General features: G+C 40.8%; 2 protein-coding genes across 3 annotated transcripts; one reads left to right on the top strand and one right to left on the bottom strand.

The window, feature by feature from the left end:
- Nucleotides 1-4,775: 4,775 nt before the first annotated feature.
- LOC4327236 (probable serine/threonine-protein kinase At1g54610) lies at nt 4,776-10,502 on the top strand. The gene is made up of 7 exons (XM_015763329.3): nt 4,776-5,157; nt 6,170-6,475; nt 8,639-8,959; nt 9,053-9,268; nt 9,492-9,592; nt 9,677-9,797; nt 10,007-10,502. The coding sequence occupies exons 1-7, from the start codon at nt 4,906-4,908 to the stop codon at nt 10,367-10,369; spliced, it is 1,680 nt and encodes a 559-aa protein (XP_015618815.1). The 5' UTR covers nt 4,776-4,905; the 3' UTR covers nt 10,370-10,502.
- A 123-nt stretch (nt 10,503-10,625) lies between these two features.
- LOC4327235 (uncharacterized) lies at nt 10,626-11,816 on the bottom strand. Of its 2 annotated transcripts, XM_015763343.3 has the most exons (3): nt 11,330-11,816; nt 11,191-11,234; nt 10,626-11,118 (listed from the first exon to the last, which is right to left on the bottom strand). In XM_015763343.3, exons 1-3 carry the CDS (start codon nt 11,616-11,618, stop codon nt 10,918-10,920), a joined length of 534 nt encoding a protein of 177 aa, XP_015618829.1. In that variant the 5' UTR covers nt 11,619-11,816; the 3' UTR covers nt 10,626-10,917. The 2 variants fall into 2 exon arrangements, with proteins under 2 accessions (XP_015618829.1, XP_015618821.1); XM_015763335.3 differs by having other exon boundaries at nt 10,626-11,234; nt 11,330-11,796.
- Between the last annotated feature and the right edge of the window lie 9,323 nt (nt 11,817-21,139).

Below are 21,139 nucleotides of genomic sequence, written 5' to 3'. Positions count from 1 at the left end.
CAGAGTTCGGTCATTTTTTTTATGGTTTCTTCCTATCATCCGTGGGCCTGAAGTAACGGGATTGTGTCAGGTTTGCCCCATGAAATCGCCGTTTCTGCCTGATGCGAAGCGTCAGTTTTATAACCCCCCCCAAAAAAAAAAAACTGAACGTGACGGGTCATATCTGAATATTTGGCACTCGTCTTGTGGTTTTCGTGTGTTGGGAAAATTAAGATGGTCCAGTGATTCTGCTCAAGTATCTTGCTCAGGAGGCGACCTGTACGCGTTTGCTTAGTTTGCAAAGATAATATTTATATCCAGGTGTGTCGCCCATGATGATAGGATTCTTGTTGCTTTGCTGAAGGGAAATGTCTTGAATAAGATTACAACGGCTTGACGATTACTCCTGCTGGAGCATCAAACTTGATGTATGGCGCATAAAACGGCTGGCTTCCGATGATTTTTCAGCTGCAAGAAGACCATCAGGTATGGGCTCAATTGTTGATTCATGATGGTGAAGTGATGTGTTGTTTTTGTCTGAATAAACCAGTGACGCTTGCTCCTCGTTAACTAGGATCACATGACAATGATTGAGCCAACATTATCACCAATTAGGTACTCCACCTTGCTTTATTTGTTTGTAATCATGGTCATTATCTTAATCAGCGTATTTTCCAAATGGAGTGCGACTGAACTGTCAAAAGGGCTCTCCCTCTCTTATGCCTCGTATATTCAAATGAAACCAAAACAATAATAAAAAAATGGAATTAGCGGCGAAATTCGCATCAGAAAAGCACCGATGATATCACAATTAATTTCTTGAAGAAACAGATGGCCCATGGATGTCAGAATTGACGCAACTGAAACAAGAGAATCGTCAGGAACAATAAGTACATGATGCTTGGTCATCTCCTCCGGTCAAAAACCTGTGAAGCGTAAACCCCCAAAGACCGGTCAGATCAAAGATGGTCAAGCTTGTAGTACACCTCAAGAACCGTTCTAATGCAAAGCTGACACCTAATTTGCAGCATCTGCAACTGTTGCTCTCATCCTCTCTCAGAGAGAAAACGAAATGGAGGAAAATTTAGCACAGGAAATAGTTAGGTTCACACACACAACAACAGCAACAGCAACAAGAATCTCTAGATGATCACTTGGTTTGGTCCGTGCGAAATGCCAAGTGGCAACTAGCAGATGCTTAGGCATTGAGAGGCAAGGAAAAAAAGGTCGATGCACTAACTAATCAGCACCAATTTTCAGCCCCTTTGATGAGAGTTTTCAGATGGAGTTGCACCAATTTTGGGGTGCGTGTTCAACTTAAGCAGCGTGGTAGACCCTCCAACCCAATAACATCAGACACGTCTTCTTCAAACCTTCCAACACCGCTTGCTTGACTCCCTCAACCTAACCCCACAAATGCAAGGAATTTACTACTTTCCGATTTTCCGATTTAAAATGCTCTCTCCAATTCCATATTTTCTATAATCTCATTTACCAAAAAGTAGTTGATTTGGGTGTCTATTTCTTGTTCCACCCATAGTAAATACTTTTAAACTCAATGTTTCTCTCATGTTGGAAACCACGACAACATTAACTACTCCCTCCGTTTCACAATGCAAGTCATTCTACCATTTCCCACATTCATATTGATATTAGTGAATCTAGACATATATATCTATCTAGATTCATTAACATCAATATAAATGTAGGAAATGTTAAAATGACTTACATTGTGAAATGGAGGAAGTACAAGGGATAAACTCATCTAATAACTTATTAAAGGAATAGAAAAATGAGCCTCCACGTTCGCTCTCATGGCTTAGAAAATCTCATATTAATCGGAGAAAAATAAAAATATAGTACATATAGAAATACAACTTAGAAATAGTTGATGACTATTTTGTATTTCTATATTGTATTTCTCGTATGGACTCTATTTTTCTTTTTCTCCGATTAATACGAGATTTTCTAGGTCGTGAGAGCGAACGTGGAGTCTTCTTTTCTATTCCTTTAATAAGTTAATAGATTGATGTTCTTTTCCTTACGAAACCGTGGGAGTTTAATATATGTCCAACTGACCGAAGAGACCATACACACATGAAGTGAAGGTGACACCAATCTATTCATTATCCCATCACAAAATTGGCTGGAATGCATCAGGATTTCAACCAGGAATTGGTGTCTTGTTGAGACTTTCTTGGTGGTGGTGGTGTCACTTGCATCACCAATAACAATATTGATTCACAACATGTAGGAGTATTTAGTAGTAGGGGGTTGTCTTTGTAGGAACCAACCATTCCAATGGTGGTTAGGCCACAACCTCTGTAGTCAAAGCCCTACCTGTATTTTCCATCACAGGGGTGGTTGGCCTGGCTATGAGCCCATCACCCACATCTGGTGAACAGTCTACATATACTTGTACCCTGATGAGATCACCAGTGTGTACTACTGTGCTCTAATCGCAAGTGGATTAAGCTAGAATAATGTCATGCAGATGGAGTAATCACCTGATTAATTAGCCTCTCATCATCTGCTAGTTGAGTTGAAGCTCACTCCAGCTCTGAGGTCTCCTCTCACTTTTGCTTTGGACCTCTTTTCCCAGCTGATAGAGACCAGACATGCTGCAAAATTATGGACATTAACACCTTGCTGTACTTAAGGGTTTAATTGTCCTCAAGCTAACCCTAACTGCAATTTGCGGCTTAACAAACTCTCAGGAGTACGAGAGTAAAAATAATAATATAATAAAGAAGAAGAACGATTCCGGTCAACGTCAATGGGCACGTGGGCCCACTGGTCAGCGAGGCATGCAGATTGCAGGTGCAGTCTGCAATGACACGTCAGTGTGGGTGAAAAACGAGACCTGTTCCTGGAGCAGACTGCACATTGACAGCCTTCGTTGACACCGAGGGATCAAGGAGGAGTACTACTGCATGCAGCGTTACATGTTGATTTGTTAAAATTTAATTTTAGAATTTTACTCCTAATACTAGCACATAAAGGTGTTTGCCTATAAACTATCTGTAGTTGCTCCATTCATTTTTTCAGGGTTATCAGCTGTAGCTCTAGCTCTCATATAGCCTTACAGTTCTAATTTTGTTTTATATTTATCTAACATTTTGGTTATGTGACTAGTACATGTCCTTTTACTATTAATTAATGAACATCACTTAAATGATCATCAGTGTACTTCTCAAATGATGCATGCTGTGGTCTAGATTACTTCTCAAAGTTTGTTAACAAAACTGGTTTTAGTTTACACGTTTTGTTGCCTCCAGTGTGATGTTACTATCACCTTGCATGCATGTACCCTATGACTTCGATCCATCAGAAATTCAGAAGTCAGAACTCACAAGCAGGCTGCCGGAAATGAAAAAAAGATAGCCTGACAAATAGGAGTGTAATTGGGTTAGCCACGAATTTATTTATAGATCCAAATAAACGAGATTCGTAGCTTATTTTAATCTATAAGTGGGTTTCGTGGATTAGCCACTTACACCCGTACTGACAAAAGAGCAATAAATGCAGCGAAGACGTACTTGCTTTCTCTCTCTGATTCACTCATCAAAATGCTCGTGCAGCCACCGCACATCCATGGAAAAACAAATCTTGCAAAATTCAGATATCAACTGAAACGAGATTTATGACATGATGTACAACCTTTTTCAAGACAAGAAAAAACCATCATAAATCAATTAACTTGCAGGCTGTATATATCATCCATATGAAAGAGTAAATTGCGCGTGTTTATTATTTCGTTTTCGTGTTTGATTTAAATTGATTGAGTTTTCAACCATACGAATGAAAGCTGTCCGTAACAGGGGAGTTGATGCTAATCCGTGTTGATCTGGGGTGTGAACTTCTTAATGCCGGGAGAGAGTGTTCTTGTCAAACTGGTTTGGGGTCCCCTCCCCTATATAATCAAAACTTCAAACCTTAATTATTGGGGAGGCACCAAAATGATTTGAACACAAGAAAGCGAACCCCATTTCAGTGATACTTCGCCTAATAGTAGATATTAGTTTTATATTAGCAAAATTAAGAACCCTAGCTCCTAACTGCCCGACTTTGACACACATATGAATCTATTAGTAATTTAGTAGAGTTTAGGGCAGCCTTTCTATATATTTTTTGGATGCAGATTAGTTAAGGAGGCTATCATGTGTTCAGCAAGTATGATTACATAATGATCAGCGTGTTTATGATAAAAAGATGTGTGCATGACCTCAACCTTGTTTTAGATATCTTTCAGAAAAAAAAAAGAGTTAGCTCCACCTGACCTTTTTATTACTAGTAGTAACCAAAAATATTTTTTTTCATTTTTAAGTAAGAAAAAGTATAATAGGATCATCCTACTAAACTTATATTAGTCACCATCAAAATAGCTTCATATCTTCCCTGGAAATTTTAAATGAACAAGGCCAAAAATACCAATTTTTCTAATAAATATCATAAACCCTGTGCCTAATCATTTGTCCATCACTGCAAGCCTGCAATATGATATCCTACCAAATACTCCATCCGTCCCTAAAATACCAACCTATTAACAAACATAATATTTTCTAAGACAACAAATTTATAAAGAAACCTGTTCAGATTTATTATATTATATGAAATATCACATCCAATATTAAATTAATTTTTTTAACGGAGAGAGTACTACCTGACAAAAAAAAACATTCTAGTCTCCTACCAAAAATATAATAATAAATAAAAGATTTAAAAATATAATAATTAATTAAATAATTAAAAAAACAAGCGAGTATAAATGAAGTAAAACGGCGAGTCGAGAGTCCAAACTGCCAAACCGCCGTAGCACGAGAGACAGTACACGAGACCTTCCCGCGTCCTCCTCCTCCGGCCACGTCGACGTCGCACCAACCGCCGCCGCCGCCGCCGCCGGCGACCTTCACATGACGCGCCGCCATGGGATGCATCCTCGGTAAGCTCGCCGCCGCGCCAGGCTCCTCCCTCTTCTTCCCCGCGGCCGCCGCTGCCTCCGGCGCCGGAGGAGGAGGAGGAGCGGGCGAGGTGCAGCTCGCGGCGCCGCAGCCGGAGAAGATCGCGGCGGTGCAGAAGGACGAGAGCGGGTGGCCGCTCTGGCTCTCCTCCGCCGCCGGCGACGCGCTCGCCGGCTGGGCCCCACGCAGCGCCGACGCCTTCCACAAACTTGAGAAGGTACTCTAGCTAGCTATAGTTTGGTTGCTTGGCCTTTTCCTGCAAGAGGAAGGATCGAGTTGTTGAGACTTGAGACCCAAACATTTCTATTTTTTTTCCATCTGCTTTTCGTTTTTGTTCCTTTCAGAATGCCCTACTCCTCCGACGTGCTCGATCAAATTTGCCAAAAAAGATGCTTTATGTTTTTCTTTTCAGATCTTTTGCGGTTTGAGTTCTTGTTGTTCTCAAATAGAATTCTGCTTGATGTTCTTCTTTTTCAATACATGAAGCCTCACAATTCGATTTCGAAGAAGTTGTCATAGTTCACAAACCCAAATATTTTTTTTGCTGCGCGGAGTTGCAGAGAACGAGATATCGAGGGAAATTTAGTTATGTTTCAGCAGTTGAAGAAAGATAAACAAAACCCAAAGCCCAAGAACCAAACTGTTAGAATAGAGACTTAAGACAGAGATGGACAAATCCCCAGGTTTCTTGAGATCAGTTACAAATCCTCCCAACTTCAAGCCATCCCTTTTTGTTCATAGTTTATATCCTGTCCGCGTCACAAAGAATTCGTAAATGGCGATTTGGAAAGTCAACTTCGCGCAATTGCGCAATCTGTGTTATTCTCTTGAAAAAAGAATCAAATGCACTAATTGTATTCTCAACCTTATCCTCACTATATTTCAAATAAAACCGAGTTGACAAAATTTTCTCCTTTCTGAAACCGAGTCAACAAAATCACGAAAAGAATCGTCCAAATCTGCTTATTTTGCTCAGGAAGAACATAACTTCCTTACACACTAATTTCATTCTCAAGCTTATTATCCTCAACCATTTCACAAAAGCCGAGCCTTTCTTCTTCTGAAAATTGGGTACAAATTTCAGTGTTTGCGCAATCAAATTCGTCATTTCGCTCAGAATTTTTTTTATATAAAAAGCTTCTTTTTGGTTGGAGAAAAAAGAAATTCATGAAAAGAACCATACAAATCTTGCTGCATTTTGCTCATAGAGAAAAGATTCAAATGTGCAGATAGGGTCGGGGACGTACAGCAACGTGTACAAGGCGAAGGAGGTGGAGAGCGGGCGGGTGGTGGCGCTGAAGAAGGTGAGGGTGGATGGCGTGGGCGAGGCGGAGAGCGCGCGGTTCATGGCGCGGGAGATCGCCCTCCTCCGCCGCCTCGGCGACCACCCCAACATCGTCCGCCTCCGCGGCCTCGTCACCTCCCGCCTCGCCACCGCACCTTCCCTCTACCTCGTCTTCGACTACATGGACCACGACCTCACCGGCCTCGCCGCCGCCGCCCTCGCCGCCGACCAACGCTTCTCCTTACCCCAGGTACCGTACCCCCATCATTCTTTTCTTCTTCTTTTTTACTCCTTGGTTGTTTAATTAATCAATTAACTAGTCGTATGCACTACTGTTCCCTTCCTGATTAATTTGATAGCATGCTTATGGTAATTGGTAAGTAGCCCTATTTGGGGAGCTTCTAGCTACTGTAACTACTTCTTCCAGAATCCGAATCTCTCCCAAATGGTACAGCTTTTGATTTAAAGTCTGAGAAATGAGAAGTTATAGTTATAAAATCCAGAAAATAAACTAAAAGCTATAAGCTGGGAAAACTGATTGATTAATTAAACTAGTCGTATGCACTGTTCCCTTCCTGGTTGGTTGATTTCACAGCATGCTTATGGTAATGTAAGTGATTGTGGATGTTCTTGAATTACATCTGAGATGAGTGAGTGTACTATGTACATGATAGGATTAGACATTGAAAGGGAGAGGATTTCCACCATGGTCTTTTCTATTTCTTTAGTTTTACTCTATAGTTTCTACTTTCTAGAAGGGGTTAAGAGGACATAAGATGGTTGCTTTGTTGTTGTCTAGTTAGCCAGGATGACTGAATTCTCCATTTCTGACTGATGATGTGCCGGGTTGAAATATTCCTTCATATTTCAGAGAAACCTAGAACAGATCAGACCCCCTTTGATTGAAAGGAAAATGGTAGGAATTTTAGAAGATTTTATTCCTGTAGAAATCTATATAGTCTTTTGAATCAAATGAATGGATACTATAAAATCCTAAGAAATTCCTCTGGAATACCTCATTCCATGCAATTTTTTGGAGAAAATATAACATGAGATAGAACCTCATGTAAAGATTCCTTTGAGTCATTCTCTCTCCTTAAATTTCTGTGTTTTTTCTATGATCCATTCAAACTGTTATTCATGTGTTTTGCAATCTCCTATTTTACACTTGTATTCTTGTCAAAATCATGTGTTTTTCTTATTCCTTCATTTTTCTCAATCCTGCATTTCAAAGGGGTGGTAAAAAAAATTGTGTTCCATATTTTGCAACTTCTCATCCAACAAAATTTGTGGGCCACATATCGGACCAAACCCAATAGAAAGAAACTTGGAGCTAGATTTGCTTTAGCGGTTGGCACCATGCAGTTTCCGTTGAACACATACTCCTCGGTCTTCTTCTATAGTCAGAGATTAGGTAAATCTTTAGAAAATTTCGTACCATAAGTTGCTTTGATTGCTTAGGACAGTCAGCTCTAGTGTGCTATTGGATACAATTGCAGTATGCCAATAATAGAGTACGGATCGTTGCCTCTGTAGGGAGGGGAAAGAGTTGTTATGTAGCTTATGTTTTGTCAAGACAAAATTATACATATTTTGATGCACCTGTAATCACACATCATCCCAAAATTTTCTCTTAGGCCCTGTTTAGTTCACACCAATCTTCTCCCCAATTCCCAACTTTCCATCACATCACATCACATCCAAAACTTTCCTACACACATAAACTCCCAACTTTTTTTTCAAACTACCAATTTTTCCCAAACTTCTCTCCAATTTCAGGAACTAAACACAGCCTTAGGCTGAGTAATATTCTTTTATAGGAACATGGAAGCAATTTTCCCATTAGAAGATTGCACTGACAACACCAAAGATCCAAAACTGTAGGGTCTTTCCAGCAATATAGCCTGAAGTTTTCGTTATAACTTACTGAATATGCTATGGTAATTTAAAATAATTTCAGTCAGAACTGATTGAAACATGTGAATACTGCCAGTATTTTCTTCCATTCTAGAAGAAGAATAATTGACTGCTTATTGGCAAGAAAATTACAACCCTGGCTTTTTGCAAAGAAGCAAACAAATCTGATAGGCAGAATAACAACAACAGTGTGGACCCGGGAGTATGTTAGACTTGGTTATAAGTTTGAACGCGGGTTCCAGTCCAAGTGACAGAGACAGGTGCATTTTATGTTCACACAGCGCTTAGAAGAAATCCCTTCTACAGATATTCAACAGTCCACATTGTCTGCAGTTAGAACATTTGCATTGAAAATTGTCAAAAGTGTAGTGATATTCTCTTTTTCTTTTTTTTTTCTGAACCTGAAGGGCCCAACCAGGACAAACTTTTCATGTATGCCTATGATTTATTATTTGTCTTTTTCATGAACTCCAAAATGATTTGTTGTCGTCTACAGGTAAAGTGCTACATGAAACAGCTACTGACTGGGATTGAACACTGCCACAACAAGGGTGTTCTGCACCGAGACATCAAGAGTTCCAACCTCCTTGTCAGTAACGATGGAATCCTCAAGATAGCTGATTTTGGGCTCGCCACTTCTTTTGATCCTGATAACAAGGAGCAGCCCATGACTAGCCAAGTGATCACACTTTGGTATCGTCCACCTGAACTCTTGTTAGGTGCTACTCACTATGGCGTCGGTGTTGATCTCTGGAGTGTGGGTTGCATACTAGCAGAATTGCTTCTCGGCGAGCCTATATTCCCAGGGAGAACAGAGGTACCTACCTGTTTGATCCTATTGAAACATCAGGTTTTACATAAATATTTCAGAGAACTGCATGATTTAGAGATGAAACTCTTGGTTATCCAGGTGGAGCAATTGCACAAAATCTTCAAGTTATGCGGCTCTCCGTCAGACGATTACTGGGAGAAAATGAAGTTCCCACATGCTTCATTCAGGACATATGAGCGATGCATCGCGGAGAAATTTAAAGATGTGGCACCATCTGCACTATCACTTCTTGAGACTCTCCTGTCTATTGATCCTGACATGAGAGGCACAGCAACTGATGCTCTCAACAGTGAGGTTAATACCGCCCTTCACATTCTAGGCAACACTCTCACAGGCAACTAAAACGCTGAAGTTAAAAGATAAATACCGAGCAGATAATATGCAGGAGGACTAAATTTAGCACAGATCATGATAAAATGGACTGAACTAAGTAGGCATTAATACATATATTTGGATAAGAAGGCAACCAGTATGATTTTATTTGTTCACCTGTACTTATCATTCACTGTGAATTCAGTTCTTCAGGACAGAACCATATGCCTGTGAACCATCAAGCCTTCCCCGGTATCCACCATGTAAAGAAATAGATGTGAAGTTGAAGTATGAGAAGCATAAAAGGTCCTGTTCAACTCTTTGCACCTTGTATGTTTCAGCTTTTTTTCTTGTGCTGACAAAACCTACAACAACTGTTATATGTTTCAGGAAACTGAGGGCTAATGGTTCAGTAGAACGTCAGACCACAGCAAGAAAGCCCATGTCACAAAATCCTGGGCGCAGAGTATTTACTCCAGATGTCAATAATAAGCCTCAAGCTAAACCAAATGTATGTTTCCCTATACTAATTTCTTCTGCAAGAATTTTGTCGCAACTACATCTTAATGAAATGATCACTACTGCTGACAAAATATCCATGAATAATTGTGTCAACTGTGTTATATCTGACTCTATCAAAATCTATATTCTGAGCAACTATTTAGGCATTAGAAAGATGAACTTATGACTAAAATGTCGATTCTGTCAATGTATCTTCAGATCCCAAGATTGGTGACAAGCACAAGCACAACAAAACTCGAGAGGTTTCCTCCGCCTCACCTAGATGCGTCAATCGGGTTTAGTCTCGATTCATCGGCTGATGTTTCCACGGAACAGTTCTTCACATCATCAGTTGTGGAGCTAAAGAAGATGCCTAGCCTAATATTTGGCCACATGAAGTCTTACCTGAATAGTCCAAAGAAGAACACACACAAGGCAAAGCCAGGCCTCAGTATGCCACCTTCCGCTGTTCTCATTGGCGCTTTCAAGCCATATTCGCTTGGGCATCCAATGGAGGTGAGAAGGAAGAACAGGGATCAGTTCAGAACCAAAGGAAGAAATTCAGTAGGTGCAGTCAAATGACAAGCTAATTATATTCATCTTTATTTTTTTGGCCCTCACATCACAGTAGCTGTTCATTTAAATCTGCAAATGATAGGCAATACCTGTATAGTTCAGAGAGTATATGAAAGGCGAGTTGTGAATAATGCATTCATGTATGATAGTTCACAAAATTTCACTGGAAATCATAGGCAGTTCAGTAAAAAAAAATCAAGAACGTGGTAGACCCTGAATACATTCAAATCATCCAGAATGAAATCAGAAACACAGAAAAAAATTCTCAGCTCATCAAACCTGGATGAACACCTTCCAAATTCACTATGATTCTCCTTTTCTTTCAACCTAATCAAGCATGCTTGTCTATGGTACACAAAAGGAGCAGTAAATTAATTACTGATGCTCCTTACATCATCCACGAGATCAGTTTTCTCAAATGCAAGGTTAGCTTACAAACAACAACCAAAGATTAAAAAGAAAAAAGAAACACAGCAGATGATGCAGAGCACCATCATCATGTGGGGATCGATCAGCCACGGTTCACAAGCTGAGAAACTCAAATGTCTATCCATTCAGAGAAGAACTGATCTCTCAGCCGGAGCAGCGGCGTCGAAGCGTTGGTGAGATTTGGCAGGAGGAGGAGGAGGAGGAGGATGAGACGGAGCTGAGGCTGCGCTGCGGCGGCTATGGCGGCTGAACAAGCTGCACCATGCGGCGAGCGCGAGGCCTCTGAACCTGACCCACCTGCTCGCCTCCGGTGCCGATTTGGAGAGCTGCATGTTAAATTCAGGATGAATTCGGTTAGGGATTCGGGAGGAAGATCGAAGCCATGGATTGATCTCTACCTCGCTGGAGCCATGGCCATTGTTCTTGATCGGCTGAGGCGTCTCTGCAGCGCAGCAGGATGGTTGAAGTGTCAGTGTAAAAGAAATTCAGAAGAGGCAGCCATGGATGGAGTAGGAGGAGATCGGGGCAATTGATCACCGGTGATTCTGACGCATTCGTCGCCGTCGCTGTCGCCGTCGCCGTCGGCATCGGCGACGATGGCGTCGACGGTGGCGGACTTCTGGCAGTAGTATCGGAAGCTGGGGGATCCGGGCATCGACGCCAAGAACGCCGCCGCCGCCGCGCCGTCCTCCTCCTTGGGCTCCGGCGCCACCTTGCACCCGCGCCTCCTCCCATCCTGCTGCTGCTGCTGCTCGCCGTCGTGGCCCGGCGACCGCCCCGGCCTCCGCCGCTCAGCGCTGTCCGTCGCCGACGCGGCGCACCCCATCGCAGCCGGCGAAGGGGAGGGACGACGGCGGCGAGAGGGGGGGCGAGGCGGTCGAGGAGCGTGGGGGATGCCACCGCCTTCTTCTTCCTCCTCCTCCTCTTCCGCGGCCGCCTTAGTAAGGGAAGGGTGGCGGTTGCCTCCGGCGAGCGGCGGCGAGGGATTCGCGGAGCGGCGCCTCGCCCAAATTTGGCGGGAACGTGAGCTATGACAGCCTGGCCCCACCTGCCAGATGACGGCTACGGATACGGATGGGCATGTTTGGGCCTGATCCTGATAGGCCGAATCATAGGCCCATCAACTTATGGGCCTTCGTTTTCCAAGCGTCTAGAACCTCTCTGAGAAAAAGTAACCCTGCACCTTTTCCTCTATAAACAAAGAAAACTTTTAGATTATAAACAAAACAAAGGAAACTTTTTACTCTGAAAAAACTGCAATATTTTAGGGTGTGGTTGAGAAAAGAAAAAAATGACAAGATTGAGAAGATACGTAAACAAAGTGAGCCATTAGCGTATAATTATTTGAATAATTATTATTTCAAACTTAGAAAATAGATTAATATTATTTGTTGAGCAATTTTCCGATAGAATTTTCTGAAAAAACACATCATTTAATAGTTTGGAAAACGTGTGTATGAAAAATAAGAGACTTTCTCTAGCATAATATATATGGATGTGAATCGAATCTGCCGCTTGTTGAACACAAATCAGTAAACGAAAAGTAGGAGGAGATGTTGAAACCATGAAGCAAAGGTTTTGCTGTTGCGGTTTTTTCTTCAGGAGTACAAGTCACTGCATGAGAAGTGGCAGAAACCAAGCAATTCAGGTCCATGCCAAATTCCCAAAATTCTTCAGATTCCATTTCCTGCATGGAAGAAACACCTCTCCTATATTTTTGCTGCTCTCATTCTAGAAGTCTCCCAAATAATAATTCCAGGATCATGAAGCTTGGCACTTTGGTAGCAACACAGCTACTACCCATCTGCCTAAACAGAGTCCATTGATTGCAAAACACATGCAGCCTGTTTTTGCAGGCAACCCCCACCCTGCCCAACTGTGTCTTCATGTTGATGTGTTACTGATGCTTAGGATTTCCTTTAAGGTTGGTTACTGCAATAACCAGGTGGTAACCGGGCCTATTAACCAGGTTTTTTAAAAATATTAATAATAAACCTTCAGTAAAGTCTATCCCCTTTTATCAGTGCCTCAAGCTACTGAGTTAATTAGATGCTTGCAGGCACTGGATGATGATCTAATCTACCCTCTTATAAAAACATGGTCTCGTTGGATAGCCAAGACTGATTATAAGTTGTATCGGTTTATTAACGACCAATAAAAGTAAAATTTTATATATGTGTCTTATGTTAAAAATACCTTAAAACCAATTTCAAATTAAGTTTTAAATTTTAAATTTTAATAGCGTCTTGTTCTTTTATACAACAAACGATGTACGGCCAGTGCTTCTGACCTTTGGGGTTTTTTTAGGGAAGGGTATTTTTTACCCGGACTCTATATCCAACGAGATATATGTAGCCTTTTTAAATTAGGAAGTAAGCATATGAAGCAGAGAATTTAGCCCTTAAATAACCCAATCTGAAATTCGCTCGTATAAAAATTTGAACTAACCATCTTTGGTGTTTGCCTTAGCTAGCAGTGCTAGAAATGGCCCTGCCTTTCTATGTTGCTTCCAAGTGTGTCCATGCATATGCAGAGATGCAGTGCTGGCCTGGTGGGTACTAGAGACTAGAGAAGGGATTCCTTGTTGCATTGTCTCTTGACTTATTTTGGATTCCCTTGGAGGGAAGCCAACTTTATAACTACCCTACAGCCTTGTACTGGAGGAGTACTGAACCAATGGAATTAATGGTGTGTGGGCTGTTCAGTGTTCACAAGGGGAAGAAGTCTCTTCTTCCACTCCACTGGTTCCTTCCCCATCTGTTCCTCCTCCACTACTTGCATATATGGGGCTCCACCACATGCCAATGTCGTCTCAAATTATATAATGCTCATATCATTCATTCAGCCACAGCTGCCAAGATCATTACTATACTGTTCTTTCTTTTAAATTAGTGACATATCCCTACGTTACAATAGAACCTAAAGGAATATGGATGAATAGTTTTATGGGATTCAGATTTTTCTATATTTGGTTTTTCTTGTGGGTATTGAAAACACTAGTTTTTTATAGGTTTTTTTAGACAAGGTGGGTTTTTTTTTCCGTGGGAAGTACGATCGGGGAGAGGAGAAGGAGGACGACTCCAATTTCGTTGTGGTAAAGAAAAAAACTCAATAGCTAAATAGCTGGATGATTTTTTTCCGCTATTCAAGAGTACACACAAATGAATTAACTTTCCTAAAGCTTAAAAAATACATTTAAACCAACTTTTTCAAGAAATTCATACATAAAGTTTTGAAAAGAATGTCGTTTAGAAGCTTGGAAAACGTGTTGCATTAATCCACTCTAACAAAAATATCAAAAAGAACGGGCCCTATCTCTGAAAAATACCATATAAGTCAGCAAATATTGCAGCAAGGAACAAAACAAATTAGAGTTCGGTTGGTTTGGAGGCGAGCTAGCTGCAAAGCCTGCAAGTTGCAGCAACAATCAGCAGGGAGATCTTTTCTCGCACAACTTGATCTTAAACCTCTTCCTCCTTTTGATTGATTTTTTTTCTTTTCAACGCACTCCCCTGTTGATCCTTTGACTAATAATATAATTGTCTTAGCACAGATCAGCTGGCCGAAATTAATTTTAAGTACGTAATGTCCGCCCAAATTGTATCATTGTTGCTGTTGTGGGTTTGACAATCATTGTTAATACTGTTTGTGCACGTCCTGAATCATCGTCATAAATGTAAACCATGAGAGAGACTGAACTAGACGGCAAGTGCATGAGCTATGCATATATAGGAATAGGAGTACTAGGCATATACACATGGTTCATGGTTGCTTGCTGTGTGCTCCAACCTGAGAAGAGAAGCTAAGCTAGTCGGTCAGCTATAGCAAACTAGCTTATTGGCCCAATTCTTTTCCTCTTATCCTCTCCATATAGCACACAAACAACACCCCCTCCCTCCAAAAAAAAAATAAAAATAAATACTAGGATTTTAGGGGAACATGACCTTAGTATTAAGAATCTAGACAGGATATGCTTTTAAAATCTCTGAGATGAAGGTCTAACATTTTAGATAATATTGAATTTAAGGGAAATGAACCAGATATCATCATTAAATGAGAGGTGTTTAGAAGAATGAAGGTGGTTAAGAGGTAAGACAGAGAGAAATGTCTTTGTGCAACAAAATTTGAATACTGCTGGAATTGCACTCTTTATGAGATGAAGGGAATGCATATTATAGATTATCGTGAGCACGTTTGTCAAACTTCTACTCCCCGATTTTCTCCATTCCAAAATAAGTTCTATAAATCAGGACAACGCCAGAAGGGAGTAGACAATATCATTTTTATAAAAAAAAATCCAAATCTTTTTTAAAACAACTTTTAGTGTTTGTACCCATTAGATATCATTAAAAAACATATATATTAAGGTTGTGTTTAGATCCAAAGTTTGGATCCAAACTTCAGTTCTTTTCCATCACATCAACCTGTCATACATACACAACTTTTCAGTCATATCATCTCCAATTTCAACCAAAATAATTTCAACCAAAATAGCCTAGTACTACATGCATGCACTGTCCTTGGTCCTAGCTAGCTCGATGGAACCCTATAAAACTGTACTACTACTATTCCTTGTGGAGCAAAGCATAGCATGGTTGGCATGGCCGATTTGCATTCACGATGGACGATGACTTGCAAGAGTAGAGTACCCATGCATTGCATCGCATGGCGCATGGCCGATCGATCAATCCATGGACTTTTGGGGTCATCGCCTCATCAGAGATTGGCTTGGCTTGTCCCCGGAAGAAAGAGACTGGAGTACTAGCAGAGACAATTAATGGTTGACACTTAGGTTGTGTTTAGTTGGATCCAAAGTTTGAATTTTGGTTGATATTGGAGATAATGTGACTGAAAAGTTGTATGTGTATGATAGGTTGATGTGATGGAAAAGGACTGAAGTTTGGATCCAAACTTTGAATCTAAACACAACCTTTGATGCATTGGTTTGATAGATCGATCGATGGATGGATGGATGGATTTGGTCTTGGAAAAGGGAGCAAGCAACCATCGGAAAAGCGCATGCATATACCCTCTCTCCCAGGGAAAAACTGCTTTGTTGTACTACTCCATTTGTGTTTATGTGAGACTGATAATTAGCTCTCTAAAATTTTCTATTTAGGAGTATTAAACGTATATTACTGATAAAACTCATTCCATAACTTCTAGGCTAATCTGTGAGATGAAATTAATCTATGATTTGCAGCAGTGATACTACAATAATTATCCGCTAATCATGTATTAATATATCTGGTTAGATTTGTCTTACGAATTAGCCTAGAGATTCTGCAAGTAGTTTTGTACGTAGACTTTATTAAATACTCTAAACTAGCATGGTGGCTAATGGTGGCTAGCATCATTATATTTTCTCTCATATAATAGCATATGTATTTTCTCATTATATTATTAAAATATATTACAATGACAACATAGTTTTAAATTTTGCAATAACTTTTCAAAACTACTAATGTGTAATAACTACTCTAGTCTCCTCTTCTAATATTCCTTATTTTTTAATTCTGAATTTCAGCTCTTTCTAAATTGTATTTCTATATGGACTCTGCTTTTTCTTTTTCTCTGATTAATATGAGAATTTCTAGGCCATGAGAGCGAACGTGGAGGCTCCTTTTTATTTTGAATTTTAGTTGGTTTTAAATTCCAATATGAACTCTATACTCTACTTCTAATATTCCTTATTTTTTAATTCCAAATTTCTATTTTTTTTCTTAATTGTATTTCTATATGGACTCTATACTCTACTTCTAATATTTCTTATTTTTAATTCCGAATTTCGGTTATTTCCTAATTATATTTCTATATGGATTCTATACTCTACTTAATATATTCCTTATTTTAAATTCCGAATTTCAGTTATTTCCTAAATGTATTTCGATATGGACTCTAGTCTCCTCTTCTAATATTCCTTATTTTTTAATTCCGAATTTCAGCTATTTCTAAATTGTATTTCTATATGGACTCTAGTCTCCTCTTCTAATATTCCTTATTTTTTAATTCCGAATTTCAGCTATGACGGAGCGTGGGGCTCCTCACCGGGAGACCGCGCAGGCCCCCCTTTGCCGGTTCGGCCGGGGGCGCTGAGTGAGGTTCTTCACCCTCGATCTGTGGAACGTTCGCGAGAGAGCAAATGCACAAGACACGGGCGATGTATACAAGTTCGGGCCGCTGAGAAGCGTAATACCCTACTCCTGTGTTCTGGTGGATCTGTGTGTGAAGGAGTTACAGAGCAAATGGAGAGCAAGAGAGTTCAAGCTCTAGAACCCCTCTTTTTCCTTCTCTTCTCGTTCTTTTTTTTTCTCTCGATCTCCTCCTCCTTTTTTAGGTGGGCAAGGTCCTCCTTTTATCTCTCAAGGGGATACCACATGCACTACTTCTACCTACTCTTCTTTTGGGTGGGGACCCACCCTATCTTGACCAAATCTTAGACTCGCGCCTCCGCCTGGAAACTAAATCACCGCTTGTCCTTGAGTGATGCCCAGCGCCGTCACTCGTCGGACATAGGGGATCACCCTGTCATTTCTTCATTAATGGGAGGAGATCTACAATGGCCGCTGTCTGAATGACCCTCCGATGGGATGGGTCATACCTACCTCCACTCCGCCGGAAGCAGATGCAACGTGGGAGCATGGTTGTCTGCCGATGACGTGACCGGCGTCAGTCCAGTCACAGACCGGTCATTCTTCTCCACCACGCGTCAGTTTAGCATGCCGCACATTTGCCCTTCTTCATACAGTGACTTCCTTGCAATGGTTGCGATGAAGCCTGGCATGAATCGAGCCGGGACTGACGTGCTAACTCCAGGAGTTACCACGCCGGCTCCAGCTAGGGACGAGTGCCAAGAGGCTCTCATCATTCCGACGGGACGGGGCGAGGCGTGTGACAAGCCGCCTGCTGCCACATAACCCGCGATCTGACCGGTCTGTGACCGGTCACACACTGCGACCGGTCACGGACCGGATATGCGTGCACCGTGCTGCATTAAATGCGGCGTGGCGCGCTTGTCCATTCCGCAATAAATGTGGTTTGGTGAGCGCCGCTGTGCCCACCTAACCCACACACGTGGCGCCAATACCACAGAGGGTCGGGGCGCCCCAGCCCTCGGGGCCGAAACAGGAGCGGCCCGATCCCTCGGGGAGACAGAGGAGGGGGTGGGCACGTCTCCCTCGGGCCCGACCCCCCCGAGGGGGTCAGGCCACGTGGGTGACCGCGGCTGCCCAAGCTTCTAGTCATGATACTCCCGGTCCCATGTCACCGACAAGCTATTTCTAAATTGTATTTCTATATGGACTCTAGTCTTCTCTTCTAATATTCCTTATTTTTTAATTCCGAATTTCAGCTATTTCTAAATTGTATTTCTATATGGACTCTGCTTTTTCTTTTTCTCCGATTAATGTGAAAATTTCTAGGTCATGAGAGCGAACGTGGAGGCTCCTTTTTTCCAAATTTTAGTTAGTTTTAAATTCCTATATGGACTCTATACTCTACTTCTAATATTTCTTTTTTTAATTCCGAATTTCTATTTTTTTTCTTAATTGTATTTCTATATGGACTCTATACTCTACTTCTAATATTCCTTATTTTTAATTCAGAATTTCTATTATTTCCTAATTGTATTTCTATATGGACTTTATACTCTATTTCTAATATTCCTTATTTTTAATTCCTAATTTATATTATTTCCTAATTGTATTTATATATGGGCTCTATACTCTTCTTCTAATATTCCTTATTTTTTAATTCCGAATTTTAACTATTTCTAAAGTGTATTTCTATATGGACTCTAGTCTCCTCCTCTAATATTCCTTATTTTTTTAATTCCGAATTTCAGCTATTTCTAAATTGTATTTCTATATGGACTCTGTTTTTTTCTTTTTCTTCGATTAATGTGATAATTTCTAAGCCATGAGAGCGAACGTGGAGGCTTCTTTTTCTATTCCTTTAATTATATAATAGATGGTAAGATTCTCTAGCGCTAATTTTTAGCCCCTTGGATCGAAATGAGCCCATAGAGGCAATTGGATTGGCGTGTGAGAGACTGTGAGCGAGTGAGGTGAGTGATGAGCTCCCAAATCTTTTGATGCGTAGGATCGCAAGCAACATCTCCAACTTTCGGCGGTTTGGCTTTCGTCGCCCCACGAACCACCGCCCGTCGTCCGTACATCGACTAATTAAGCTGATTGACTGACCGATTAAGTTAATCCATGCTGGTAATTAAGGCCGGTGGACTGGCACAAGAGAGAGGAAGAAAAATGCCAAGACAGCAAATTAACTTTTGTACTTTGTGCCGCGAGCTGTATAGCTAGCGCTTCATTTGGAGTGTGTTTAGGCTGTGTTTAGTTCCTTCCAAATTTGGAAGTTTGGGTTGAAATTGGTATGATGTGACTGAAAAATTATGTGTGTATGGTAGGTTGATGTGATGGAAAAAGTTAAAAGTTTGGATCCAAAGTTTGGATCTAAACACAGCCTTAGTTCACACCAAAATTATAAGTTTGGTTGGAATTGAAACGATGTGACGGAAAAATTGAAAGTTTGTGTATGTAGAAAAATTTTGATGTGATAGAAAAGTTGAAAGTTTGAAGAAAAAAGTTGTAAACTTGTTAAACAAACTTGGCTTGGTGTGTGAGTGAAGTGTGTGACTGAGCGAGAGATGGACGCGTGGCATGATGATTAGGTGGCAGTGGGGTATCATATCATATGATGATCACCTAATAATGTCTGGGTCAATCTATCATATTATGAGCTGGTTATTGCTAACACGACTACCCAGTTTATCCACAATGCACGCCCTAAAATGTGCACTGAACTGTACACACAGCCAATCAGCCTATATTCTCATCTATCAACTGCAAATCTGACAAATCAGAGAAATTGGAGTACAACAACAGTATGCAATGCAGGTTTAATTTAAGTCGACGTTTGTTTTTGTTTATTCGTATTTCCCAGCAAGATTTTCGGGTTCCAACAGGTTTATTAACCGATAAATTAATTATGTCGGTCCATGTGTCCCATTCAATTTTTCACCTACTACTGCTGCTATTACTCCTACACTGGGCATTGCTTGCAGCCACAATAATTCCGATCTGCAGCAGATCATGGCAGCCATGCATGCCAATCTCGTCAAAGACAGTGGTGGTATGGTATTACCACCTGATGAACAAGTGTGTGCTTGAAGCTAACCTCTCTGCAAGAAACCACCAAGATCCTTTTCTTTTCTCTTCTTTTTTCTCCTCCTCCAAAGTCATCTTCTTCCTCCTGTCATCCTGCGTGCGAGTTTGACCACCGGATGACGCATATATGTTACCTTCTTTGTCTCCGATTGCGTGTGCGCGATCGGACTGTTAGGATCACGAGCTAGCTTGTTTTGTTCTTCATAGAAATTCAGAGCTGCAGAGCATCTGAAATTCAGAAATGTTATTCGAAATTCTGAAGAAATGTCTGAATTTTGGTGCAAAAGAACCTTTGCTTTTCTTGAAACTGAATGGAAGAAAGAAATAGAGATAAATCCTAGCGAGTGATCTGATGCGACGGCGATGGCCATCGATCGGTGTCATCATCTTCAGACTTCAGTGATTGATCGCGGCTGTCTGTCGCCGGTCGCTCGCTAGATATGCGGGGTGTTCATCGTCTCATCATCTTCTTCGGGTGTTTTTAGTTCCAAAGTTTTTTTTCAAACTTCCAACTTTCTATCACATCAAATCTTTCATACACACAACTTTTTCAGTCACATCGTCTTCAATTTCAACAAAATTTTAAACTTTGGGCCAATCTAAACTTCTTCTTCTTCATCAGCTCTGCTCTGAAAAAGGCCCTCGACCTGCGCCTTGAATCTTCTTGTGCTACTGTCCACTCAGTACGGCCTTGACTCTACTGTTTCCACGCCACTGGCAAATTGCAAATGACCAGTTGCTGTCGTCTCGTCAGGATAAAACGACTTCTCTTCTCTTTCAGTCTGACAGAAAAATAAAATAAAATGAGCTTCTGGTACAGTGCTTGCGTGCAGCTACAGTCAATCTGTGAGGTGTTGCGTTTGCGTCTTCAATCGGTTCAAACCTATGGAAAAAAAAATCTGGTACTGTGTAGGAGTACGGCTCTTCATGGGTGGTTTTCTTTTCTTCTGAATACGAGGATGAAGATGAATATTAATTTTTTTATACAAAATGATGTGATATTAACGTATAATTGATTGAGTTTTAATTATTATAAATTTGAAAAATAGATTAATATGATATTTTAGAGCAACTTTCGTATGGAAAATTTTCGCACGAAACATACCGTTTAGCGGTTTGAAAAACGTGCCATAAAAATCTTAATCTTTTTGTTGGAGAAAAAAAA

The sequence above is a fragment of the Oryza sativa genome, chromosome 1 (assembly GCF_034140825.1).
Source record: "Oryza sativa Japonica Group chromosome 1, ASM3414082v1".
Taxonomy (NCBI): Eukaryota; Viridiplantae; Streptophyta; class Magnoliopsida; order Poales; family Poaceae; genus Oryza; species Oryza sativa.
Note: the sequence above shows the minus strand (reverse complement) of the source record. Positions and strands in the feature narration are given on the sequence as shown.

Coding starts and splice junctions, on each gene's coding strand:
- LOC4327236 (XM_015763329.3), top strand. CDS start 4,906: ATGGGATGCATCCTCGGTAAGCTCGCCGCCGCGCCAGGCTCCTCCCTC. Junction 6,476..8,638: donor AACGCTTCTCCTTACCCCAG/GTACCGTACCCC, acceptor TGTCGTCTACAG/GTAAAGTGCTACATGAAACA. Junction 9,798..10,006: donor AGCCTCAAGCTAAACCAAAT/GTATGTTTCCCT, acceptor ATGTATCTTCAG/ATCCCAAGATTGGTGACAAG.
- LOC4327235 (XM_015763335.3), bottom strand. CDS start 11,618: ATGGGGTGCGCCGCGTCGGCGACGGACAGCGCTGAGCGGCGGAGGCCG. Junction 11,235..11,329: donor CGAATGCGTCAGAATCACCG/GTGATCAATTGC, acceptor GCTGCGCTGCAG/AGACGCCTCAGCCGATCAAG.